Source organism: Passer montanus, unplaced genomic scaffold (assembly GCF_014805655.1).
Source record: "Passer montanus isolate IOZ18808 unplaced genomic scaffold, ASM1480565v1 scaffold24, whole genome shotgun sequence".
NCBI lineage: Eukaryota > Metazoa > Chordata > Aves > Passeriformes > Passeridae > Passer > Passer montanus.
This window is the reverse complement of record NW_024367037.1, coordinates 349,245-375,143: the sequence shown is the minus strand read 5'-3', so window position 1 is coordinate 375,143 and position 25,899 is coordinate 349,245. Positions and strand designations below refer to the sequence as shown.

General features: G+C 41.1%; 1 protein-coding gene across 8 annotated transcripts in view; it reads left to right on the top strand.

Annotated features, from left to right (window-relative positions):
• EPB41L4B (erythrocyte membrane protein band 4.1 like 4B) overlaps nucleotides 1-25,899 on the top strand; it is a 169,666-nt gene that overhangs the window by 96,791 nt on the left and 46,976 nt on the right. For all 8 annotated transcript variants that reach the window (XR_005627624.1, XR_005627623.1, XR_005627626.1 and 5 more), the window contains exons 16-18: nucleotides 581-762; nucleotides 6,044-6,159; nucleotides 15,505-15,630. Coding sequence is in view for 4 of the 8 variants with exons in the window: in XM_039711024.1 (XP_039566958.1) it covers nucleotides 581-762; nucleotides 6,044-6,159; nucleotides 15,505-15,630 (424 nt within the window). In the remaining 4 variants the exon portion in view is untranslated. The remainder of the gene's footprint in view (nucleotides 1-580; nucleotides 763-6,043; nucleotides 6,160-15,504; nucleotides 15,631-25,899) is intronic.

Below are 25,899 nucleotides of genomic sequence, written 5' to 3'. Positions count from 1 at the left end.
ATTGCAGACTGACGATAGTTAATCTCCTAACTAAACACTTGCAAAAAACCCCCACCAAGATCCAAACTACTTATACCAGCACCAGTAGTATTCCTTTTTGACCAAGTGCTATTTTGTATGTTGTTATCTGTAAAATAGTTTATTTCCCAATTTTTTGCATAAAAGTCAGAATTTTTTTTATATTGCTATTTTGCATCATAAATTTAGAGAGCTGAACATTCTCGGGAATGTAGTCTTACTCTGTTCCTTGCTCTGCTCTTCGGACAATTTCACTTTAAAGGAGTTATTGTTTTCTGCTTGATGACTTTCCTATCCCAGGAAAGATTCTAGCAGAGATTATGTACTGTGTAAAATCAAAACGAGCTCTGATCTTAAAGTCATCCTAACAAGCAGAGGCATCCTTTTTTCTCATCACGTAAATCTTGTGGAGATAGAAAACTGTAAAGATCTGGGATAAAAAAAAAATTTATTTACAAAAATGTTGTGCATTTTTTCCCAAGAAAGTTTTCACTCTGTCTCTCCAAAAGTACAATTGGTGCTACTGTTTACTGCTCTAATTCGAACTGGATTTATTTTGTAGCTATCCATTGAACAACAGCGATCTGCATCCGTTCAACATTGAAGAGAATGGTGGAACTCCGTATACCACAAAAATGGCTGCAAGGCACCACCACCACCATCGGCATCACCACCACCACGCCAATTATGGTGCCCTTGCTCCCGAAAGCAAGGACATTGTTTCTCCGGTTCCAAATCCAACCAGTAAGTCCACTGCAGTGATTGTTATTTCAGTGACTGTGCTGCTTTCAGGCTTGTCTCAGGCAAGGAGGCAAAGGAAAGGAAAGTAAAACACTGTGAATTTCGGTTTTCCTCCTTGAAGAATGTGCTTCCTGTTATTATTTGCTAGCTTTTTAGCATGTGCAAATGAGACAAGATTTGCAATTTCCTTGGTTTGCTACAGGGTTGTGGGATTCAGTGTTAGGTGGGTGTTCCATAGCTGAACAAATACCCCATTAGTCACAGATACTGACTCTCTAACCACTTGGCACAGGCTTCTTTTTAATTGTTACTATTTGTTTGTATAGTTTCACAAACCTACCCTCATCTGCTATTGTCTTTTGCTGATCTGTCCAGCTGGCCCTCAGCCCTCATTGTTTGGATCTTGTTTTCATGTCTGGGCACAGGCAGCAGAAATTTTGGAGCCCTGGACATACAGCATCTTGCTCTTTGGGTAATCGGAATAATTGCAAGCTTTAGCTACCAAGACTGGAATATTCTTGCTTCCTTAGTGGAGAAATTCTTGGCTTGTAGAAAGCAACGAGGAGAGAAGCTTATCCATTCCTGATGTAGTCTGGGGGAGTTTGGGTGGAAGTCTGCTGCTGAATGTGTACAAGCATTTTTAAGAGTACGGAGCTTGGCCAAATATTTTACACAGGAACTGGAAGAGAAACATCCCTGTCATTGAGCAGTCCTAATTCCTGCTCTCCAGATTTACAATCTCTGCACTCTGCAGTGTGTCAGATGCTGAAGCTGTGTAAGAATGTCAGATGATGGGCAAAACAAGATATATGATCTATTATATTCCTTGTCTCTAGGAAACGATGAGTTCTTCCCTTGCCCAGTTTTTGCCTTCATTACTGTAAATGGCCCTGAGATAGCTATCCATTACAGAATTTTTCACCCTGGTCAGTTAATCTGATAATTTTCAAATTCCTGAAACCAGGGTCTTGGACTGTACTGGGTGACCCTGACTGTAAGCTGTCCCCCTCAGCAGTACTGCACCGGCATCTCTCTGGACAAGCACTTTAATCAGACTCGGTTTCAGAAGATCAGAAACATTTTCTTTCATTTTCTTTCCCCAGGAGAGTGCGATAGTTTCGAGGCGTTTTCATCTCGGCCCGGCTCTGCAGCCGCCGGCTGGCCTCAGGCGGGGCCGTGCTGCCGTGGGGCTGCGGGCGGGCTGGGCCCCGGCCGGGCCTGCCAGGGCCGCCCGCAGGTGCTGGGGGCATGCTGGCAAGGCCGTGCTGGAAAACCTCTCCCGGCTATCAGCCTGGCACCGTGGGAGGCGGTGACCTTTCTGGGGGGTGTGCCAGCCCATATTTTCCTTTCCCAAATTAGAGCTGAAGCATGCCAGGAAATTAATTCAGAGCCAGCTATGCTGCTGCTGAGTGTCCCGACCCAGAAGGCACTGCCTTTCCCCGACCCCCTTCTCCTGGCTCCCATCCAGCCCCTCCCGGTGCCCCCGCTTCAGTCCCGGCAGTGCTGCTGCTCTCCAGCTCCCCAGCGCCCGCCGTGGGCCCACCTGCAGGACAGGAGGGAATTAAAGAAACAGCAAAAACCACACAGCACCGGCTGTTTATTCCAGCACTCTGTCTCCTCTCAGGTCACACAGCTTTCCTGCTTCTCCTTATTGCAGAAATAACCTTAGGAAAAGCCTAGAAGAGCACAAGGGCAAACATCAGGAGCAGTTCTCTTTGTGCCCAGTGAGTGTTACCTGTGAGATGAAACTGGGGCCCAAGAAGGCTCCATGTCCTCCCCCAGCCATGGGCAGAGTGAGCCCATGGTGGTGGCCCTGGTGGTGGGGAGCTCCCTCCCTGGCCTGTCTGGCAGCTGCCATGCTCTGAAGGGACTTCAGAAGCCATGGCATGTATGGCACCTGTTGCTGGAGACAGATTCACCTTTTCTCTTCACTTTGTCTCCTGAAGGCTGCTCCACACTAACTATTTGATGCAGAAGAGAATTGGTCTGGTTCCTGCCCAATGCCAGTAGCACGGAATGCCAGTTCCCAGTTTCTCTAAGGGAGTGGAAAGGGATGGAAGACCTCCAAGGTGAGGCTGTGGTGCAGCCGTGCTGACTGCTCCCAGCTGAGTTCTTTAGGCAGCTGTGCATGCAGTGTGCTGGGTGTCTTAATGCTGGCATGCTGCCCTACTGCAACCCACTGCCGATCCTCTGTGGCACCCGTGCATTCAGCTGGAGGTACAAAGCTGATTTCCCTTGAGAAGCCAGTCCGTGGTTATATCTGGCATGTTAATGCTGTGAGAGAAGTGGCAGTCTGGGCAGGAGCACTTCCCTTAAAACAGAATCCAACTTACTCATTTGCAGCTTGGGGTGATGGGTTTAAGTGCCTTTTCAAGGTTGGTGCTCAGGGGACTAGGGTTGGTTTGTTTTTAATGGTTTCATTAAAATGCTGCTCAGGCTATTTCAGCTGAGAAAACTCTTGTAGAGAGCCTGTGGGAAAGGTTCACAGTGCATGTACTGAAATGGTTAGGAGCATGCTGGCCAGTGGTCATTTATGGAGGACATGGCACAGTGTGTGGGCCAAGAAAAAGTCAGGCAGAGAGGAAACATTATCAGCAGTCTGGCTCAGGAACGTGAGGACATGGGGGACTGATGTCTGGCTCCAGGCTGTGTGGAAAGGCCAGTGCTCGGAAAGTGTTTCTAGGAAGTAAGTGGTCACTAAAATGGGGATGCTCTCAGGAAAGAGGGTGCTTGTGACCAAAATATCTCAAGTGGAAATGTCTGAAGAGCAAAAAGATCTCATGGGGCAAATACACTCTCCTAGCAGAAACTTCCCCATAAGGCTGACAGAGGTGACACCAGCACTTAACCTACCTTGTGCTTTTCCATGGGACCACAGGTGTTTTGTGACTTGTTCCAGTTGCTATGGACTGGACTCATCACTGAGCTCTGAGATGGTTTTGAATTCCTCTGAAGTGGAACATGGAGTGACCCACTGATATGTACCCACCATCAGGCTGAGAGGGAGAAAGCATCTGCCTTTCTTCCACTTACATCTATTTGGAGAAATTCCAAAATTCCAGTGCCATTAGCGAGACATAGGCAGGAGAGAGGGAAATAACAATGGGCCCAGCCAGGGTTCCTTTAAATACTAGTGCATGTTTCCCAGCAAACACACAGCCCAGGACTTCATCACAGAAACAAACAGAAAACAAACCCAGGCCAGACCTGCCTGATTTTTCACATTCCAAGTAATTTGTCTACTTCAATTACTGGAGGAGGTGAAACCCAGTGAAACAAATCTGATGTGTGTGTTTATGAAGGCAGCTCAGCAGAAGATGTTGTTTTCCTGCATTCAGCCTGATTCTTGTACTCACGATGCTACTCCTCACCTCAAAGCTAATGTACACAGATCACATCTTGTGGTGCAGCACATCTTCCCCCAGTGTATCCCAGAACCCCAGAATTCCCACTCTATGCAGCAGCAGTCAGCCTTACAAGGAAGAGAGGGTGAGCTGCTTGCTGAGCCTAATTGGCATGGCAAGGTCGTGCATGGATTACCTGGTGCACATGAGCAGATTCACCGGCAGCAGCTGGAGCTATCACTGGGAGCAGATGCCAACACGTATGCAGTGCGGCTCACAGAATTTTTATGACAGAAAACGAGGAATGGGAAGAGGGGACCCAGGCTGCCTCTTGAACTCTGGGCTGAGCTTGCAGGTTATCACTTCAAAAAAAGACGTCCTTTATTCCTGAGCAGCTCGCTATGAAAGACCTTGCATAACCCTGAGCAGAGAATGGTCTAACACAGACTGAGTTTCAAGCTGAAAACAGCACTTTGAAAAACCACAGTGCTGCCAGATCCTTTCTTGGAATGAAAGCCTGGGTTTGCCAAGACTTAATGCTGACTGAGGAAATTTATGCCTTTTGTAGGAATTAAATTTTTTTGCCTTTTCCTTTGTTTGTTTTTGAGGTTGGGTTAAAAGGCTAAACTGGCCTGCTTGTCTTCCAGAGCTCTCCCTTTAAACAACCAAAAAACCCCCACATCTTAAAAATCAGTTTTGAATAATAGCAAACTCGAATAATTTAAATAAGGCACTTCCCCCTCACCCCTTATTTTCTTTCTTAGGAGGAAATTGGAATGATTGTGTTTCTTCAAAAAAACTGCCCATCATCATGTCTGATTTTATGGCTGTGGTAATTTATTCCCAGGGTATCAGGCAGTTTCACAGTCTCATATGCACAGAAGCAGCTGTGATGTGAGAAATGCTGAACTCTGGCAACACTAACTTGTGATGAAAGACCACCAAGAGGAGGTCAATGCTGATATTGTAACCCTTTCTAGGGCATTATTACCTCAAGGTCTGATAATGTTTCACTAACGCCAAAACCAGCTTTTTGCTTATATCCCTGTAAGCTGATTTTAGCAATTTATCTCTAGTCAGCAAAGCACTTAATGTATATTTAAACAGCTGTAGAATTAGATCTTGAGTGAGTAATATTTAATATTCTTAGGATAGCTTAAGAACCTGATCCAAACCAAACTGCAGTCAGTGCAAGGTTTTTTATTGATTTCAGTAGGCTTTGAATCAGACTCCACAGAACTGGATTGTCCCCAACTGTTATTATCTAGAATCCATGGCAAGAAGAAATATGGGAGGACACAGAGATTCATTAAATCATCACATGATGAAGTTTATTTTTCTCAGGGTACTTGCTAGTATGTACATATATGCCACAGCATCCCCAATATAATGACAGAGATCTTTTAGGGCTGTCTGAAAAAGTATTTTTTCCTTGTCGTTCTGTGCCAGTAGCTTGCTCAAAATCTCTGTTGACAAAGCACAGCAAATTCCTGACAACAGTCTTAAAGAGGCTGGCATATAAATAAAGATGTCTGAGAGAAGCCAAAAGCTATACTCTGATCTCTTTACACATCACATGTTTCGAGAGTGGCACCTTGGCTGCATAAATAATCCCTCTGGTGTCAACTAAGTTTTAGAATATAGAGGGGGTAGAGGCGGCGAGGAGGTAAGAAGAGAAATATCTAGCCCAAAGCTGGCAAAAGCTCTGCTGAAATGAAAGGATGGGTGAGAAGGAGGAGGGGGAGGAATTGTTTGCTAAATAGAAAAAGGCAAAATGACCCAACAGGCATAATTATGGAACATTTTAGAGGGTCTTACAGAGAAGATGCTTTGCCAACCTCCGTCTCTTCAAATGCAGTTGAGTGTCTTGCTCTGAAGTTCCTCTGTAGCCTCCCTTCAGACTGTGTCTTTTTCTTTCTTTCTTTTGGGAATCCTTTTAGAACTGAGCTCAGGACTTCCCCTTCTTTATGATGAAACCTCTCATCTGAAGAAAATAGAAACGGAGAGTGTGAAGGTAGTTGGACCATGGCCAGCCCTGCACGTCAGCATGAACAAGGTATAGCATATACATATATACTTTTACATATATATGCCAGAGCACCTTTGTCACTTCATATTCAAAAGCTGCTGCTTTTTCACCTCCAATTCAAATCAATATTCATCTTCAGCTGGCTTGCCTCTTAATCACCTCTCACCATCTTCTTATGGGACTGGGATTTGGTTTTTAGATTTAGCATTTCAATCAGCTTTGCCTTTTAAAATTTCAGAAGCTGCTGCAACAATGTTATGCTATAGTTTTAGTTTAGTTGTGAAGAGTTAGTCATCTAGGCAGCCCAGAGCTGTAAAAAAATAACAACACTTTAAGTGATAAAAAAAAAATCTTGTTTTTCTACATGAGGAGTCCGTGTTATGCCATAAACTCCCTCTGGCATCTGATGTTAGTGGGCGTTTTATGAGACAGTTTTTGCAGGGGTGGCCAAACAGCCATGTCCTGCTGTTTCTGCCAGAGATCAGCAAGTCAGTGATTCCTCGTATCCATGGGAGGCTTAATCCACTGTGCCTGAACTGGGATCCCTTGATCCGAATCTGGACCAGGATCTCTGGTTTGCAACCACACAGGTCCTGAGCTGGACCCTGTGAAGTCAATGAGAGCATTGCCACTGTCTTCAAAAGAGGTGGGTCCTGGTCCCCAGTGACTCTGTACAGATCTTTTAGAAGAGAAATGGTGTTTTAAGAGTTCTTCGTCAGCTCAAGGAAGAACTCAGCTAAATTATTTTACCTTGGCTTTGCAAACAGCCTTTTGTTATTGATATTAATTCAAAAAGCGTTAGAGAAATTAAAATCCAAGGGAACACGACCAAGCATTCAAAAAATGTAAGCACAAGGTGACCGTATATCTATATAGCAAAATCTTTCTCTTCTCTGGATGAGAGATCCCAGGAGATGGAGGTCAAGGCTAAAAATCAGTGAACCAGGTGTTTCTAATGAGAAAATTAAATATTGGACTTTTTTCAATATTACAGTTAATTGAATTTATTCTGTAATGCAGAGGATTTACTGTCGTTAAGATTTGCTTGAACTATGTTCAGTGTTTGTCATAGGATTGTGGCATAGTTCAGGTAGGCAGTCCTTATGCCTTATTAATGTAGTCATAAGGTCATGATTTTTGGAGATTTCTCAATGAACAGAAGAAGGTGGAATATTTTAGACTTTCTCCCAAATCTATTTGGTTTTCACCTGTAAGGAGTTCTAATTTTGTCTAGTTCAAGTGGGAATTAAAAAGATAAATCATAAAGTCAGCAAACTGGGGTGAAATGGGAAAGAGTCACCTTTCATTCCTATGTGCATTTCTCAAGTTCATCTTCTAGAAATACTCTCAACTGATAATAAGTACAGCTTTTTATAGGCAAAGCTTGTTAAGCACTGACATAGTTTGCCAAAGGAAAATTCTCCATCTCAGACTCATCCAATGAATACCTGGGTGTTGTGAGAGGACTTGTGCTGTTCAGATGTGATTACTGATGCGCTATCTGAACCCAGCGGAGAACATTCACTCAGGTGCAATGTCCAAAACATGCTTTAAAGGACTGTCCTACACTATTGAGCTCACTGAGAGCTGAGTTTGGCATATTTAAAGGGCCAAAGTTAAGATGTGAGAGGACTCCCTCCACACTGACCATAGCACACATTGGGTAAACCAATCTCACTTGTGCTGCACAAAAGCTTCAAAGATGTGATCTTAGTGGTACCTCTGTGGTTTCAAAATTAGTAGATTTATGGTCTATCTGCTTTCTTAAACTGAAAGCTTAAAACACTTTGGTCCTGTATTCCACCATACTGTGCAAGTAATCCAAATATTGTACCTGCAACTTCTGCCTGATCTCTGATCCTCTCGCTTGTTCATATTCACTGCAAGTCTGTGGAGGGAGGACTCAGCTCTTTTATAATTAAAGGTTTTCTTTGGCTTGTCCCGGCAGATCTAGAATCTTGTCCACAGTCAGATGGATTATTTATTTAAGGACTAATTAGCAGAACCCAGTATCATAACAAGTAAGAGCTTCACAATAAATGCAGCTGCACAGTAAATGCAGCCTGTGTCTGCTGTGATGAGTCTGCCATCAGTCAAAGTTTAGCTGATGAAAAAGTCTTGTAATGAGCACCAAGAGCTGCTAAATGCTTCTGTTTCTGGCAGAAGCTCAGCAAAAGGCAAGGCTAGAGACTTGGGCTGTCTAATGAAAGCCCTCCCCTGGCAGTCAGAGAGGGTTTGGGTTTAAGAACTGGGCAGCATTCCCATGAATAGCAGCTACCATGTGAATGCAAAAGAGTCCAGACCTTCAAAATGTATTAAAAGTACTGAAAATTGTACAAACTCTTGAAACTGGCCCAGGATCACCCCTGGAAAGCATTTCAGTGATTCAGCCCTACATTGCAGGCTATGGGTTGTGACCAGCAAATAATTCTGAAGTTCTTTTGGCCTTTCGCTTCTGGTTTCTTCTTCAAGCACCATTGTCTGACCTAGATTCTGGTGAAATGTGTATACAGAGCTTACAAAGCTAAAACAAACAAACCACAAGTCTCTGAGCTCTGAGCAGAGCCTGGAGTTGCCTCAGTAGATGACTTCTCCAGTGAAAGAGAGAGACATGCTGCAAATATTGGGCTAACTCTGCGCTGAAATGCCATAGAGCACTGCCCAGCACAAAGGTAGCAAGGGAGGTTAGACCGGATTGAACAACCCCAAAATGTGACAAGAATTTTTTAACTGAGAGTGGGGCCTTCAAAGTTCCTTTGCTTATGGTAGTTAACTAGCTACTCAGTCCAGCAGCAAACAGGTTTCAATGAGTGTTCAATGTGTCTAGTTTCTGGGAAAAAAATGAAGCGTTAACTCCTCTCCTGCACCACTCCATTGATTTCTGGTCTACTAAGTGCTTTTTATGGCCTACTCTTGCATCCTCCAAAATATTATGCTTAAATAAAACCACTGAAGCTGTTACAAAGCTGCTTCATTTACTCTATTTCTGATTAAAAAAAACCAAAACCCAAACATTTCCACATCTGTTGTGGAGTCCCAGTTTTCACTCCCTTCCTGTTGCTAATTGTTATTTTTTTCAAGCAAAATGCTTTCAGGCTGGAATTTGTCAGGCTTAATAATCGACCCATAGGAGAATTAGCAAGAAATTGGGTAAATTAGATTCTGCAGTTAATTAATTTGATTGTCTGCTACAGCAAACTTTGTCTCATGGGAATGATGAATGGATGTGTCCAACCTCTTTTCCAGAGCTTTTTGGTATGGTGTACATGTCTGTCCACCTACTGAATGATGAAAGTCTGTTTCAACTTGTGTTTCATTCCCTTTGGTACCAGCAAATTCCTTAATTTCCAAGACAGACAATCCTAAGTGTTGTAGCTGTGAATGTATTTCTGATTTTCTTCTTGGAAGCCTTTCATTAAAAAAATATGTTCTCCCATCCCCCATTGCAGTGTGTGTGTGTGTGTGTGTGTGTGTGTGTGTGTGTGTATGATAAAAAGCCAAGAATGAACCATTAGCTTTTCTGAAATCTTGGGAGTCTAGTAATTATTAGTCCAGCTGTAATTATTGCATAAAAATAAAGAAAAATAATACATTTCAAATTGTTTCTACCTCTTTTCCTGGTGTTATGCTCACCCTTTCCCTACACCTGTGGGTCCTAAGGTTGGTGATTTCATTTTGGTGGGATCAGAGAATTATGATGATTATAGAATCATGGAACCTTTTAGGTTGGAAAGGACCTTTCAGACCATCATGTCCAACTCTTAAGCCAGCAATGCCAAGTCCAACACTAAACCGTGTCCCTCAGTGCCACATCTACACATCTTTTAAATTCCTCCAGGGATGGTGACTCAGCCGCTTCCCTGGGCAGCCTGTTCCAATGTTCTGTCCAGGCATATTCATGTTTTCTTTTTTCTCCTCACTCCACAATATACTTTGGGTCCTTTTGTATGTTTTCAAATAAGCCTTTACATCTTGCTCTTTCTTCACTGATCTACATCTTCACATTACACCCAAATTTACTGTACGTGGTGGCTTTCACATATATATGCAATATATTATGTCTTCGCTCTTTTTATTGCCCCTAAACCCAACTTTGTCCAGGTTCAGGTCTGCACTTTAACTGGCCATTGGTGAGTTGTCTACAGCCTTGGGTCCCCAGTGCCAGAGTGTGCCCTTTGTGCTATCACTCCATATCAGCGCTCTTCTAGACCATGTCCAGTGCCTTCCCTTCTCAAGGCCCCTGTCTTCATATCAGCCCTACATTGTTTTAAACTACATGTTTGTGTTAGGGTCATAAATATCTCTTTCTACAAAGAATGCTGGTGTTTTCTATATAAAAATATGGCTGCGACAGCTAAACTTAGTAGAACAAAGCTGTAGGCAGATTGAGAAAGGTTCAGACAGAGCTAGCCAGATGAGCCTTAACATCTTTGCAAACTCTGCTCAGAACTTATGGCCTTTTGCTAGCAGGGCAAAAGTATATTATAGGATTGCCCTGTTACACAGGTTATATGCTTCTGAATGATACCACCTGCAAAAATCTGTGGAACTACCTCCTCCCTGCTAAACAGCAATGTCCAAAGCCACTGGGGTTTCAAAAATCATTTGTAGTTTAAGAAAACTCACAAAACGAACCCACCTTTTTGATGTACCTGTGACTCTTCTGTGTGGTACACAGATCAGAGGGTATAGCCCAGGAAGAGAGGCTGCCATGGTCCTCTAAGACTGTCATGAAGCTAGCAGTGACAAAAGTAGGATTTAATAACATTGAACAATAGCATTTTATAAAATAAATATTAAAACAAGAATTAAAGAGGTTTACTCCAAGGATATAAGCATGTTGGGAGTTATATTTTTCATTAGACCAAGTAAGCTAACCTGAGGAAAATGTTCTGTGTCTGACAGCTTAATGAGGGGTTTGTTTGTTTGTTTTTTCAATTGTACTTTTTTCTAATAAAGAAGATGCTGTTTCTGCTTGTAAACTTTACCTCAAATAAGAATAACACATAATTGTACAACTCTTATCATTGTGGTATCTGTTCATAATTGGTGTTAGCTGTCATATGGTTAAAAGCAATAAATTTCCTGGTGAAAAAGGGGCAAAAGGGTCTGTAGATTTCCATGCACATTTGCAGATGTAGTTGAGTCCCAGGAAACCTCACTTAGCTAATGTGCTTTCAGAACCTATATATTTGTGTTGTCTTTGTTAAAATTTTACCTCCCACTAGTAGTGATGACTAGCGACAAAGATAGACCTGCATTCCTAAAGAAAATATTCATTCTATTCTTCAGTTATCTCCAGTCAAATACATGTTTTAAACATGCTGTTTGGCTAAGAAGAGGCTATTAATAAATTCACAGTGGCACAAGATCATGAATCTTGCTCTTGGTACAAAGTTTGATGTGGAACAAAGCATGAACCTTTTAAAGCAGAGCTTGGAAATGTTATCTACAGGAGTGCCATTGCTGTGTTTCATACAATTATTTTTATATTCAGTATGTGTACTTAATATTCACTTAGCTTTGCAAACCAAAGTCAGTGTCATGATTGTCTAACAGTCTACAAATCTGCCTTCAGTTCTAGTATCAGCACATGTAATTGAATTTAAAGTAAATGTTTGGGAGGAGAAAAAACAAATGTAAGACTTCAGTTACAAAAAGAAAAAAAATGCCTCTAATTTTATATGTGTATATATCTGAGCTTGTTGGACTTTTTCCATTTAAAAGCAATTCTCCAGTGTTCTCCTTCCATGGAAAAATAAAATTCTGCATTGATGGTGAAAAAAATGTAAACACATTGCTGTTATTGAGAACGGCAGAATTGGACATGGAAAACTGGAGTTTTATGAGGAATCCTAATGGGTTTTTTTTCTTAATTTATAAACCTTATGGGATGAGTTTAAGTTGTAATTCTAAGCAAGTATATTATCTCTTTCAAATGTAAGTTTGACTCTAGGACTTTCACTTGAAAGGGGCATCTAAGATTCTTTTGAATTGTGTCATAAAAATGATAAAATAGGAAGTTTCATTAACATCCTGCCATGCTTGGCATTGTAATAATTTCCAAATAGAATACTCTGAGTGTATAAATTAAAACAAAATGTTAATAACTGCCAGCCGGGCTCGAAATATGAATAGCTGCTCTCTTTATGCTGAGAGCAGTAAGGATTCTGGAAATATAAAATTTCTTTATTATACAGCAAAATAAAGTAGAACACAGCTTTCATTCTTGTGGCAATAGTATGTGGAGATTTCTAATGCAGACAGATTTTAGATCTTTGATTTTCTTACCAACTGGTGAAATGAACCACAGAAGATTCTGCATGTGCTTTTGTAGCTGTGAAATATTGTATTTTCTTTTGCATTCTTGATGACAGTTATACTTTAGGAGTTAAACTGGGAGATGAACCAGCTTGTATGTAAAGATTAGTGGCATTAGGGAAAAATAGGAACTTATACAGATGCTTAGAAGTGCTAATAGTCTGCAATAAGGAGATGCTGCTTTGTTTTGTGATTAAAGTTTACTTTTTATCTGGATCCTCAGTGCCACTGACTCTGTGTGCAATAGTCTCAGCTAATCAGCTGTGGAAGAGCAGAATTCAGCAATGATTCAGGATGTGCTGCTCTGTGGCAGAAAAGGCTGTCAGTGCCAAGGCAGGCCGGCAAAGATGCCTTTGACATATGTTCAGAAGCTAAAGAAGGCCTGGGTCAGGCCGAGCACTCCTAAGCCCCGTGTGTGGTTTGTGTGCAGTTGGCATTTCCACTGGGGCAGGGGGACATGGTGGCTTTGGCTGCTGGCTCAGCAGCTGCTGAGCAGGACAAGGCCAAGCAGCAGTTGCTGCAGTCTCTGCTCTTCATGTCTGACCAGTCACTAAAGGTGCTGCTGCTCCTGTTGCAGTGCTTGAAGGTGAAACCCTTAAAATGTGACCGAAACAAGGACTAAAGCAGAACTGAATACCCAGCACTGGCTTCTGAGAAGTGTGCACCTTCTAGCAGCAGCTTTCTCTTTCAGCCAGGTCAACCACTATCAGTACTTGGACCTCTCAAGAATCTCATTGTGGGACTTGCACATCAGATCTCACACTGGGGATCTCCATTAAATGGAATCATCTGCACGATACTGAATATAGCAGGAGATTTAGATCTTTTGAGGATTCCCAACTATAGGGCAGCCCTGGGAGTTTTATCTTCCTTTTGGTTGATGTGGGAAAGTTGTGCAGTGGAAGAAGAACAATAGGACTGAAAAATATCTATATCCATCTGAATAACAGAGGGATGGGACTTGGAAACATTTCTTGTTATGAAACAAGCTTGTCTCCCAAACAAGCCTCAATTGTCTTGCTATAGCAAGTAAAATACAATTGTTTAATGTTGCTTGACTGAAATGTTATTTAATTAGTATACAGTGTTAAGACAAAGGTGAGATTTTGCATGGCCTTTAGAAATGCCACTGCTTAATGTGGTTTTTTTTCTGCTGTTAGAAATCAATACACATGAATGTTGGCAGCAATAACAGCCTTTTTAAAATGGGTTCACTTTGTCTACCAAGAATATCGGTGAAGTAAAAGCTGTGCTTTCTTTACAAATAATTTTTTCCTTTTGATTATCTCCACTTCTCAGCTTCACAAGTATCCCAGAAAAGACACCTATGGCAGTCAAATATTTCATGTTTGGGTTTGGTAGTTTGTTTTTTTTCTTCATATATTTGCTGAACTACTGTTATAATCAAGACTGAATAGATGACTACAGTTCCATAAGTTGCCCAGCTAGACACTCTCACTTTTCATTTTATGTATTTTCTTTTTCCCTTAGGAGAAGAATGGGGAGAATGGGAAGTCCAAATATATCTTCCTCTAAACAAAGTAAATGTAGCTTGACAAATAATCATGTAAGAATCATTAGAAATTTGGCAGAGAAAAAAAACATCTCATGACGAGCAGTCCTTTAACAGACAGTTGTTCAAAATCATACCTGGCAGCTATGGAATTTTGGATGCAGAAGGCTAGACCAACTTTGCTTACACATAAATATCTTGCAGTCTCAACAGAGCTTTGCTAAGGTCTGGCTCTTTCCATCCCCAGTGTTTGCTGAACAGTTTCCTCAGGCAGCACAACTGCTTTTGTGACTTGTTGCACTTGCAGACGATGTTCCCTGAATCTTGATATTCCCATTTGTCTGTGCTTGCTTGAGGACCTGAGAAAAGAGTCAGTAAGACTGTAGTTACCATCAGCCAGTGGCATGCCATGGGGGAAGGCAGAAGGAAGGATAAAGGAGACAGATTTTGAAGTTAAAGGGCTAATCATATGGTAATTTCAGTAGCAAAAAAATGATTGGTTCTGTTTTGAAATACTTGGCAGAGGTGAACCTCAAGGATCACTGATGCATTATACCTGTTTTGGCTGAAATCTGAATGACAGCATTACATATCTGTTCTGCCTGGGTGTATACAGCCACTCACCCTTCTCAGCCATGAGAGCAGAAAATGAATGCACAATCCAGGCTGTTACTCATCTGTAATTCAGGTGTCACTTCCAGGAAGAATAGAAAAGTTTGCAATGGCTGTTATGCCATTGCCCAATTATTCTCTAAAAATATGTGACATATTACAGTTTGACTGTTTAAGGGTTCATGTTTACAATCCTGGTCTCACCATACTCTTTTTGTTGATACATTAGTCTTACATTGTCTTTTTGTTTTCCTTTTTTGCATTGGAAGTTTATTAATGTGGCATTTCTGCTGGATATAATTTGTTCAAGGCACAAAACCTTTAGGTCATGTTTGACCAGGGCACTACACTAGCTATCCTGAGGCCAACATTTCTGATTCAGATCACTGTGTAGGTAAAGGATTTATATAAGTTGGAAACAGCATTAGCAATGTTTAAAGTTCCTTGATTTTTCTTTTCCTTCTGATGAAGGAGATTTTGCTTGGCTTGCAATTAAGTGGAGATTCCTTCACATTTCTTGTTGAACTTACAAAGCTTTGCATTTTAAAGGTGGTATAAAAAGCCAGTGCTCACTATAATTGTGCTCTTTGCTCTTCTGCCTTTTGTGGGATATTTTGAGATGATGCTTTGTTTTTTCAGTGTGATCACAGGTTGGAACAACTACTCCAGGGCTTGGCTGGGCTTTTTTAATATATCTTCATTCCACATCATTTTGTTGCTTCTATTACTCAGGGTTCCCTGGGGCTATTCTTGTCTTGAACATAGTATCAAGTCATTAAATATTTTGAAAACTTATAAGATGTATCTATCAGGGTATGAATATGGAAGTTTTAGCCGGAATTGCTGAATCAAGTAAAACTTTAACCTTTGATAATTTTATTAACTTAGCTTTCTAATGTATGTCACTGTTTTTTTAATAAATGCAGCCTGAAGACAAGAAGGTATCAGAAAAGACTCTTCATGCCCCTGTGTCACCTTCATCTGTACCTGACCATTTGAAGTGCAATATCCTCAAAGCTCAAGTGGAAGCTGCTTTTAGAGTGGGTGCCCAGGTAATCTGTGTTTAATACTCTGCTTTTTTAGTTTTTGTATAGCTTTCACCAGTTTTCCAAAATCCCATTGTTCCTCCTGAGGAAGAACATAATTTTTAGTCAAGTATGCACATTGACAGAGTGTTCTCTAGCTGCCCTGCAGTTTCTTCAGGTAACTCCAAATGATTGATAGGGTGGAAGTAGGAAATTTATCCTAACTGACATGATTAATACAGCCAGGAGAGGCTGAGAAAATAGGAAAGATGGCCTCAGGAAATCTCTGTTTTGTCACTGTAGCTTTTAGTTATTTTGTAGCTTAGAAAGAGTAACCTCTGGAGTTTTCTGAGACTACCCACTACTCATGGAAACTGGGGTTAAGATTGTTCTAATGATAATATCTATATATCCAAATTCAACCTTTATTTCAGGGGATGGGTCTGAGTGTGAAATATTATCTAGTCTTTTGCTTTCCTACTTGTTTGTGTGCTTTTAACTAAATATTGATCTTCTATTTTCACTGCTTGGTTAGTGTTTGCATTAGATATATCCTTTTTCAAAAATACTCTTTTAATTATGCCATACAACTGAAAACTGATGCTAAATAGCATGACTACAAAAAGTTATTTTCCCTGTCACTAATTTTAGGTTGAAACCTAAAATTAGTGATTCTTCTTAAGTGAAATTTGTGGACAAAAGATAATGCCATCAGTGCCAAAAACTAAAGCCAAATACAAAGTTTTAGGAACAAGAATAGAGGTAGAAAGATTGTTACAATGTTATCCCAAGTTCCTGTGGTATCCTTGAGCACATTATTCCCTTTGAATACAAATTATGTTGGTATTTCCATTGCTTTGTTTCTTTTCACAATAACATACCAGGTCAACTTGCCCTGCAAAGGACTTGGTTAACAATCAGCTTTGTGTATTTGTTGTTCCCTGGCAGATCTTTCATTTGAGAGCTACATTACATCTGCTCTAGCTAGATCTGAGGAAGCTTCAGAAATTGGTTATTCTGACTGCCTTAGCTCTCAATAGCAGAAACCATAAATCTGGCAGCATAAGGAGGAAGGAGTTGTTTGGGTGATTTTTTTCTTTTTGTTTTTGCTTAAAGCAGTTCTCTCACCTCTCTGAACTCTGTGTTGTATCCACTCTATGCAGCATATTTCTGCCCTTAGGTTTACCTTCTGTTTTTCCTGTGTGTTTTTTCTACAGGATGTCATGGTATACTTCTCATATTTGTATTTTCTCCTGAATAAGCTTAATGATCATGTTTGACTGGATAGATAAAGGCTGGAAGCAGTGTGTGCTGCTGCATTCAGAATGCATTATTAAGGCAAGATAGGAAATGTGCTTAAAGTATGCATCTCCCAATTGACCTGCTCTGTCTTAATTTTTCAGTGTGAGGCTTTCCAAGAGAAAGCATCCTGGGTTGCTTTTTCTGCCATAACCATATTCTGTAGCTGCTGCTGTGTTGTAAATAACTTTCAGAGCAAACTGAACATTCCTCTTTTCCTTCTTGCCTGTGTTGTTTTTCACAAGGCTTTAAAAATCAAATTGGATTAAGTAGATGTGTGTGGACTTGTCCTCAATGGGAAAAATCTTATTTCAAAGGAAGGAAGGTAAAGAAGACTGTCTCAGTAGAACATACACTGTGGGAAAATAATTGCATAAGATTTAGTTTGAAATCCTTGAAACTTTCACTGCTAACAAAGTGTGGCTTAAGATTTATAGCCAGTAAAATAGGAAGTCACCTTAATCTTAGAAATCCCCATTCAACTACCTGATTAGCCACAAAATTGTCTGTGTAACTAGAGATGAGTTCTTCTGAACTTGAGCTCCCCTCCTGTCAATTATAAAATATCAGATACATTGCAAAAATAAGCAGGCAGAGACCAGGCAGTGATCAGCTGTTACAGTAAGAAGCTGTGGCTACACAAGCCCTGAAAAGGGTAGGAAAAATGGTCATGGTGAAGGAACCAGTGGAAACACAACATTTATCATCTAGAAGGTGAGAGAAGGGAAGGCTGCTACAGGAGGACCTGACAAACCACTTTATAGTATTAGATACCATAAATCCACCCAGTTATCTTCTCTACCTGCCCCCAGCTCCCCAGACAACTAGCTGAATACCAATAGCTAAGCCATTTCCCAGTGTCAGTTCAGTCATCTGGGAAAAGTGAGCTGGGATGGAATTACACTGCTGAGAGACACAGCATCCTTTCGAGAAAGTAGATAAGGAAGAATTTTGTTCATTGAAAACAACTCTTTAACTCCCTATATTCCCCCAGGGCTGTGATCCTGCCCCTCTTTGACCCCATCTGACATATCTTGCTGCTCTGTATATCTGGAGGACTAATGATGTTATCCTCTGACCAATTCTATCTTTTTATGCCAGTTCCATATTATATCCCCGAGAAGTCTTGCCTTCTGGCCTTCTTCTTAACACTCCAATTTCTCATCTCTTCTTTTTTGTACTGTCATATTTCAATTTACTAGGCAGCCAGAACAAGAGGTATATCTAGGGTCTGTAAGGCACAGCCCATATTCCTTGAGTTGTAAAGCAAAGTTGAAAAGCCTTGCTTTTCCTCATGTAGAGAACAGTTATTCCCATATTTCATGATAGCACAAAAAAAAATTTAAAAAAAAAAGAAGGGGAAAAAAAGATAATTTTCTCCTCTAGGAAGAAGAAAGAAGCGCTCTGTCTTATGCACATTGGTGTTTGAAAGGAAATGTTCTTCTAAGTGCCCCCAAAAAAATCTATGGTCTAACTCATTCATTTGAAACTTCATGGGGCATCTTCATTATATGGTTAGGTTTAAAAGCATGAGAAAAATATTGGTGCACTGTAGGATTGTATCCAAAATTAACAAACTGTTGCTTGAAGTATTTGTAACAGCTCTCCCTTCAAGCAGTAGGAATATTTTCAATACCATATGCTACTAACATCAGGATGTGACAAGTTTATGAAAGCACCTCCTGCACCTCCTGTAGTAGAAGAAGAAGCTGTTCCTTGTTAATTCAGAGAACGGAGTAAATGTTACCAAATGGAAAATATAATGTGGCAGCTAGGCACCAACACAAGAGAAAGCCTTAGAAATGAATTATTCCAGTGCTTATGATTTAAAAAATAAAGCCAGGGGAAATGTTGCAAGACATTTGAAAATATATCCTGGAATATGATCTCTGTGGTTTTTCATTTCAGAATTGTGCCGAAGAGCTTATCACATTCATAGGGGACAATACATCTCCCACAGTTATAGCCCTGAGTTAGACAGAAAATTTGTAAGGTTATGGTGCTGATCACTTAGCCCTGCTTGTGGTTTAGAGTTATAGAGCAGCAGAAAACTAACATGAGTGAGGGTTGGTTTTCTTTTATATGGTAAAGGCAGGAATATTTATATGCTGCTCATCTAAATGTAGAATTGAACTGCACAGGGATGCTGGAATCTGGATCTAGGAGCTCACTGCCATGGACACCACAGGTGAGAAACGTGAGGAGCCCACATGCAGCTGTGGGAACCTGTGATTTGCACAGGGCATGCCATACAGTTACCTGTAGGGCGAGAGCAAATGAGTAATGTTTCACAACACACCTCTCAAACTGTGCCACAGGGATCTGCCACCTTTTAGCTGACAGACTACCTGTCACAGTTCCCACATAATTAAGCTCCAGGGGAGCCCTAAACACTGTGAAGCAACTGACATATCAGTTTTTGGGGGTTTTTTTGCATATATTTCAGGGTCTTCATTTGAGAGGTACTCGTATAAAGCAGCAGTAAGGAGCTGTCAGAATACAAAAGACCAGCTCTCCCTAGCATTTAAAACCCCTTTGCAGTTTGCATGAGTCAGTGCTGATATGCTGTGATTGAGCAGACATGACTTGTTGGTATCACAAGGAGTCCCTTTTGCCAGAAAGTTCTTGGCCCAAGTGATGAAGGAAAGATACTTGAAGGTTTCAGTTGCTATTTTAATCCATTTTGGCTTTGGACAAATCCTAATTATCCTTAAAATTAAGCACAGGGTCCTGAGCAAATGTACAGCTATCTCAGCAGGGCTTTTTATTTTGGCAGGCAGAGTTCTAGCAGTTTTTCATCCACAAGTGGTGTCTGTATTCTGCACCTGTTACCCAGCTTTCCTAAATCCTCGGGTTGATGTGTCCAGCAGGTTAGTCTAGGGAAGGATCCCTTTTCTCACAGATTTCTACTGCAGCTGATTTTTGCATCACTCACATTTTCCCCTTGTCTGCAGACAAGGGAAGGCCAAGCTTATTCTGCAGGTACATTTTTGCAGTGCAGTTTATAGAAGACAAATAGAGGTGTCATTACTAGTGAGCTACATTATGGGTTGTTTGCTGAGAAAGAAAAGTAGTGAGAAAAGGTGGTTTGGAGCTGCAGGGTCCTTACAAAAGAGCATACAATATCCTATTTATTTTGTCCCTTTTCAACCCCAATGGAAACTCTTGGCCAGGGAGAGGTCTCTTCAATCAGCCAGGTTTGGGTTCTCAAACCATTGATTCCCCTGCCTTGGTTCTCAATAAACAAAGGGACATTTAGGCTGAACAAAGGGACGTTCAGTCCTCTAACTCCTTTCACACTCTAACTTTCTTGACAAGCCTATACACATGCAAATTTTTAGGCCAGGTCGATAGCCATCTCTCTCTTTTTTCTCCCTTTCCTAGAAACAAATACAGTCTGAATATCATGTAGATTTGCCTTAAGTATTGCGAATATGTGATTAAGTGCAGGTTGTCTGTGTTGTTTGAAGTGTTCTTGAGGAAAGGACTGGTCCGTGGTACAGAAAATAGCTCAGGTCATGCAGGATACCGGTGTCATCTACCTGTGCTCTCTACACAGATGCAAGCCATGGCTGCAATGTAAATGAGACTGGCATCTATGCATTATTTATGGTAGAAAAGGTGCATAAGTGAGGTGATCGACAGTGCCAGTCTGTCATGGTTACATTTTTGATGATTCTTTGTCTCTTTTAGTGTTCTGCCTCCTTTAAGGAAAGATTCAAGGACTTATCTTCTTCAAAGTCCAGATGCTTTTGCCATATATTTCTAGAAAAAATTCCCTGTCTTTATGTAAGCTGGGTCTTTGGAGCTTTATTCACTTAAGGAGATCTGGATTCAAACCCTAATCAGGTCATGAATGAAAATAGAGCAGGTGAGGGGAAGACACTTGAGGATTTATAATCATATGCTATCTTTCTTATAATAGGACTTAAACAAATCCTTCTGGATACCCAGAGGAATTCTCAGCTTTCACTAGATGTTGACTTAAGTACCCTGAAAGGATCAGCTTTTCCAACATTTCATGCTCCTTCTATCATGAATTAGTTGCTGTTTGCTTCCCTCTCCTCCTTTCTTCCCTCTCTCTCTCTCTCCATCCTTATTCACAGCATCGAGCTACTGCACAATTTGACAGTCTTTGCACAGAGATCAGAACTGAAATTATGTGAGCATAACAGGTCACAGCTGAGGTGTTCAGGCTGTGGGGGAAGCTTCCACAGCTCCTTATGTACACTGTGCCTTCCTTGCTAAAGCTGTTGCTGTTAGTCACCCACTTGGATGAGCAATAACCTCACTGTCAAGTTTCAGGCTAGGTAAAAAGAAGCAACTGCTCTGGGACTCTCAACTGGAACAGCAGCAAGTGCAACATCACATCAGTTGTAATTGTTCATAACAATGGAATTTAAAAATGGCTCAGCTTCAAATTCTCTGTGTTCAGTTGCTATGTTGAAACAGGTTTGCTCAACTTAAAAAGTGAGGCTACAGGAATTTGATGGTTCCACTGGTATAAAACTACAAGATTTTGATTGTGTGTGATGAATATGTGATACATGGCTGCTTATTAGAAGTGTGTCAGCAATGATACCTCAAAATCAGGGAAGGAACTGAGGAAATGATGTGGCAGCCTTGCTGGAGGTACAGAAGGGGATTGAAGATTTATATAAACAGAATATGGGAACTGATGAGACCTTCAGTTTATTCCCTGGGATAGTGGAGGCAAATGTGACAGTGGTGTCAGAAGACTCCTGGAGCTGTGGGTATGTCAGCTTTGTCTCCTCTCTGGTGTGACTCTACATGCCAGGACATGATGAGACAAGTACAGTTAATTGCCTTGATGTGTAAGAGCCCCGCCATAGCCCATGGTGCCAGGCCTCATTCAGAGGGGAAAAAACAGAGTAGTCTGTTCCCAAGAGACATAAACATCATGCTTTTCTGCCTGAAAACTTACATTTGACATATTAAATCACCAAGGTAGATTTACCTTGGCAGAACATTCTTCCTGATGACTTGTTCCTTAGTCTTTATTATCTAATGAGATCAGCCAACATTTGGCACAGCTGACAAAAGATTAAATTGTTGATAAAGAGCTGAAAAATCAAATATGATTCAGTCCTCCTTACCATCATTACAGATTCAGAAAGAGCCAATATAGAGAAGTATTTCCAGGCCACTGCAGTGAGAGTCCTTCCTTCCTTCCTTCCCTTTGAAGATCTCCAAACATGTGAAAGCTGTGTTGCTCTCCCTTCCTTTCTGCAACTGAGAACTTTGTGAAATTGCTAAATAAGAGCCATCATCTGTTTCCTATGAGCCTTCTAGACCCTTGTCTTTCTCAGAGAACCTGGCACTCCCCTTTGGCTGCAGTGATCTGATTCTTCATGCAGTTTTCTTGCTTATCCAAGGTACTCCTCTTTTGGATCAGTAGAGGTGAGAGCTGCAGCAATGCCCCTTGTGAAGGAGGAGGGACACAGATGACACTAGCTCCCCATGGTGCTTGCTTGAGGCATGAAGAACACAGACTGCCTTGCACAGACTGGTAAAAATCACAGAAGGCTGCACCCAAAGTTCTGTCTTTACTGTATTTTCCCTCTTGGTACATGCTTGGTGCAACCAATTCCCATTTTAAGGTTCTGTCGTCCATTATCCTGGGGCTATCTCTTTCTTCAGAAGAAAATTGAAGGAGCTGCTCTTCACTAGGCAAATCCAGCCACCAGGGTTTATGAATTCATGCATGGGATTACTCTCATGGGCCAGAAAGTGTTCCCACCCCCTCTAGAAAGCTCAGCAGAGTCTGGTGTAGCATCCCTGGAGCATCCACCCCCTCTCTAAGGCTCCAAAGGACCTGGCTGCCAAGACAGCAGCAGGGATTAGCACTGCTCAGGAGCTGACTGAAAAGTAGTCTGAGAACTCCCAGCTGCCTATAGGTAGATAGTTCAGAGAGCTGTGGGCAAATTTAGATACTTTTCTCCTCTTTTCATCCTTTGGCAAAACTATTTCTTAGCAATCATCTGTTAAGAGAGCCTGTACAATGGCATTGCTGCCCAGTCATGTTTCTTGTCCCTAAATAGAATAAAGTAAGGCTTAATATGATAAAGTAATTCTTTGTTTCTAATATCATCCAGAAAGTTAATGGCATATGAAAACAGAACATTAATGATTTTTCTTTTCCTCTGGGCCTGATGCAGGGAAAAAAAAAAAAAAAAAAAAGAGAATGGCATTGTGTGGATGGATTATATGGATCAAATTTTAATTTGGTTTGCAGTCTGGTAGCCAAAAGAGTAGCTTGTTTCTCTTTGGGTAATTATTAAATTAATCTGCTGTATAAATTTGGCTTCCAGGTCTGCTATGCCCTGAAATCTCTCACTCAGAGTAGCAGCCTCTGTGGGAGGGGAGAATCTGCCTTAGTTAAGATCTAAGCAGCTTCATGCTTTGCTTCTGCCTGTCTTTCTCTACACAGCTTAGTGCTGGGCTTTCAATGGGTGAGAGCCTCTGCCCAGCTCTGTGTGTATGTTCCCTACCAGGCACCTCCTGCCACCCTTGGCTAAACCCCCTTGCTCCATTGCTGGAAGGCATCCTGCAATGGAAACCCAAGTCGTGGCTCCAGCAGGTGCACTTGTTTTCAAATGAAGGCAAACCCTCTGGGAATTATATTGCAAGGTTTGTCTACAGGCATAACTCTTGTTCTACAGTTGTGGCTTTTCAGTAAGGCTGAGATAGTCCTTCTGATTTAGTGAATGTGATTTGCAGTGTTAAGAAGAAGAATAAAAGCAACAGGCTGCCAGTTGATGACTTACTGACCTCATTCTGAAACAAACAGCCCAAAAGCCAGTAAGCCCTCAAGTGAAGCAGGGGTGGTACACTTTCTGACAGTTTGCAGAAGGGTTTGCAAGTATAACATTTTCCTGTGTCTGTTCATCCACAGATAGGGAGGAGAGGCATAAGGTGACAAGAATGAGCCCATCCTTGTTAATCTGTACCTGCCAGTGTACACCCATGGCACCCTGAGATCAGGCCTCATCACCTGACGCTGTTCAGGCCCCCTCATTTCTTTGCATGCTCCCTCTCTCCTTACAATTTAGAGTGGGATTATTTTCTCACTAGTCTGCAGTGGTTATTTGTGGGTACAGGAGTATTTTCTGATCTCTCAAACATGAGTAATAATGGAGAAAAATTAGTACCAAGAGAAATTCCTTATTGATGGAGGATGCTGGTCATGCTGCTTAGGAACATATGACTTCCTGAGATGCAGGCTTAGCCTTCTAATGGAGAGAAGACAAAAGAGAGAAATAATATAGTCACAGAGCTGAGAAGTCAAGGGTCTAACACAGTGAAGTCCTCTCCGCTGGCTAATGAGATCCATGGCTTATTGCATTTAAGTGGAATTTTAAAAATTTCATTGCTGATCACAACCCCTGCATTGCATTCTTGATCTATGTAATCTCTTTTCTATTGTTGTGTTCAAGTGCATCTTAAAATGCAGATCAATTGCTTTGGTGAAAACTGGAATGAACTAAAATTTATAGTTTTAAAAAGTAACCAATTTGACACATAATAAGCAGCTAGCTTGACAGGCTTAACAATAAAATGTTGCTAAGACATCAGTGTGGAAGAAGAGACCTTGTATTAGGTTTCTGACAGCTGGATTCACATTTACAGATTTCAGAAACCAAACAGCTTTATAAAAAGCATTATAATTTCTGTAGAACAAAGAAATATTGCTTCCACTGCTCACCTGTGGCAACAAAGAATGATTTTCAATGCTTTCTCTCAAGTCCTTAAAAACTTTTTTCTTTCCTTTCAAGAAATCAATAGATTTTGAATAAACATTCTGCTAGACAGAGCTACTAGAAGACTAGTAAAAATGTTTTCTAAAACTGAGCTGAATTTCTTAAAGCTACAAATTTATTAAAATTTTAAAATTGCACTCCTGATCCCCAAATGGTTTATGATGTGAGACTAATTCACTGAAAACCTTAGCAGCAAAACATTTGGTGGCTGAGTTACAATGATGGTGTCCCACATTTATCTGATTCCTTAATTTCTTGAGTGTTTGTGCAGGACTGAGAAAACCTCTGCCTGAGGGAGATTAAAACCAAATATGCAAGGGCACTGCATTGGAGTGGAGCTTTTCCTTGTACCTACTGCTGATCCTGTTCTCCTCCAAGTAACCTAGCTGCAAAGCAGCTTCCTCTGTGTAAACTAGCCCCCTAGGAGTGGGATAAAGCTGCTGATGAGGGTCAGAGGGTCCCCTCTCTGCAGATGGGGGTTTTGGTGTCAACATGCAAGGTTCAACAATTCTAATAGGAGGGGATGAACTTCCTACTAAAGGAAGTCTCAAAATGCCCTCTAACCCATCACTTCAGGTACTTGCTGGGCTGGAGAAGACCCAGAGCAGAGTTCACTTTCTGTCAGGCTCCCAGCGGTTCCAGTTTAATTGCCCATACAATTAATTGTGTGTACAAGCTGGAACAGTCTCTTCCCACCATGGCTGATGATCTGGTAAATAATGATCTGGGAAGTGGCATTAAGGGTTTTGTTCCCTCTAGCACATGGGGAAAACAAACCCAACACAGCTTGGGTGATTTCCCCAAGCATTGAGTATCCCTACTGATATTTTATTTTAGTTCATTACTAAGGTATAGAAGAAACTCAGCTTTGATTTTGTTTCCTTTTCTTATGAGTACCCACAAATGGAATATATACATTTTTATTGAATGGAAGGTCTTATGTAACTTTACAATATTTTTACATGTCTGTAAAATCCTTTGATTTGGTTTTGATGGATTTGAAGAAATCTGTTTCATCCTTTTTTAAGAGGATTAGACTGACACATTTAATTTAATTTGATCTGGACCTATGGCCTGAAATTACTGTGGTTCAGATACTGAACACTGAAAAACCACTCTGTTGTGGGACCATTTCAGTCCCCATCTGTTCACGTAGTGGGGTGCAAATGTCACAGTCTAAGAAGTCCCTGACTGATTTGGAAATACTCTTGTCTCT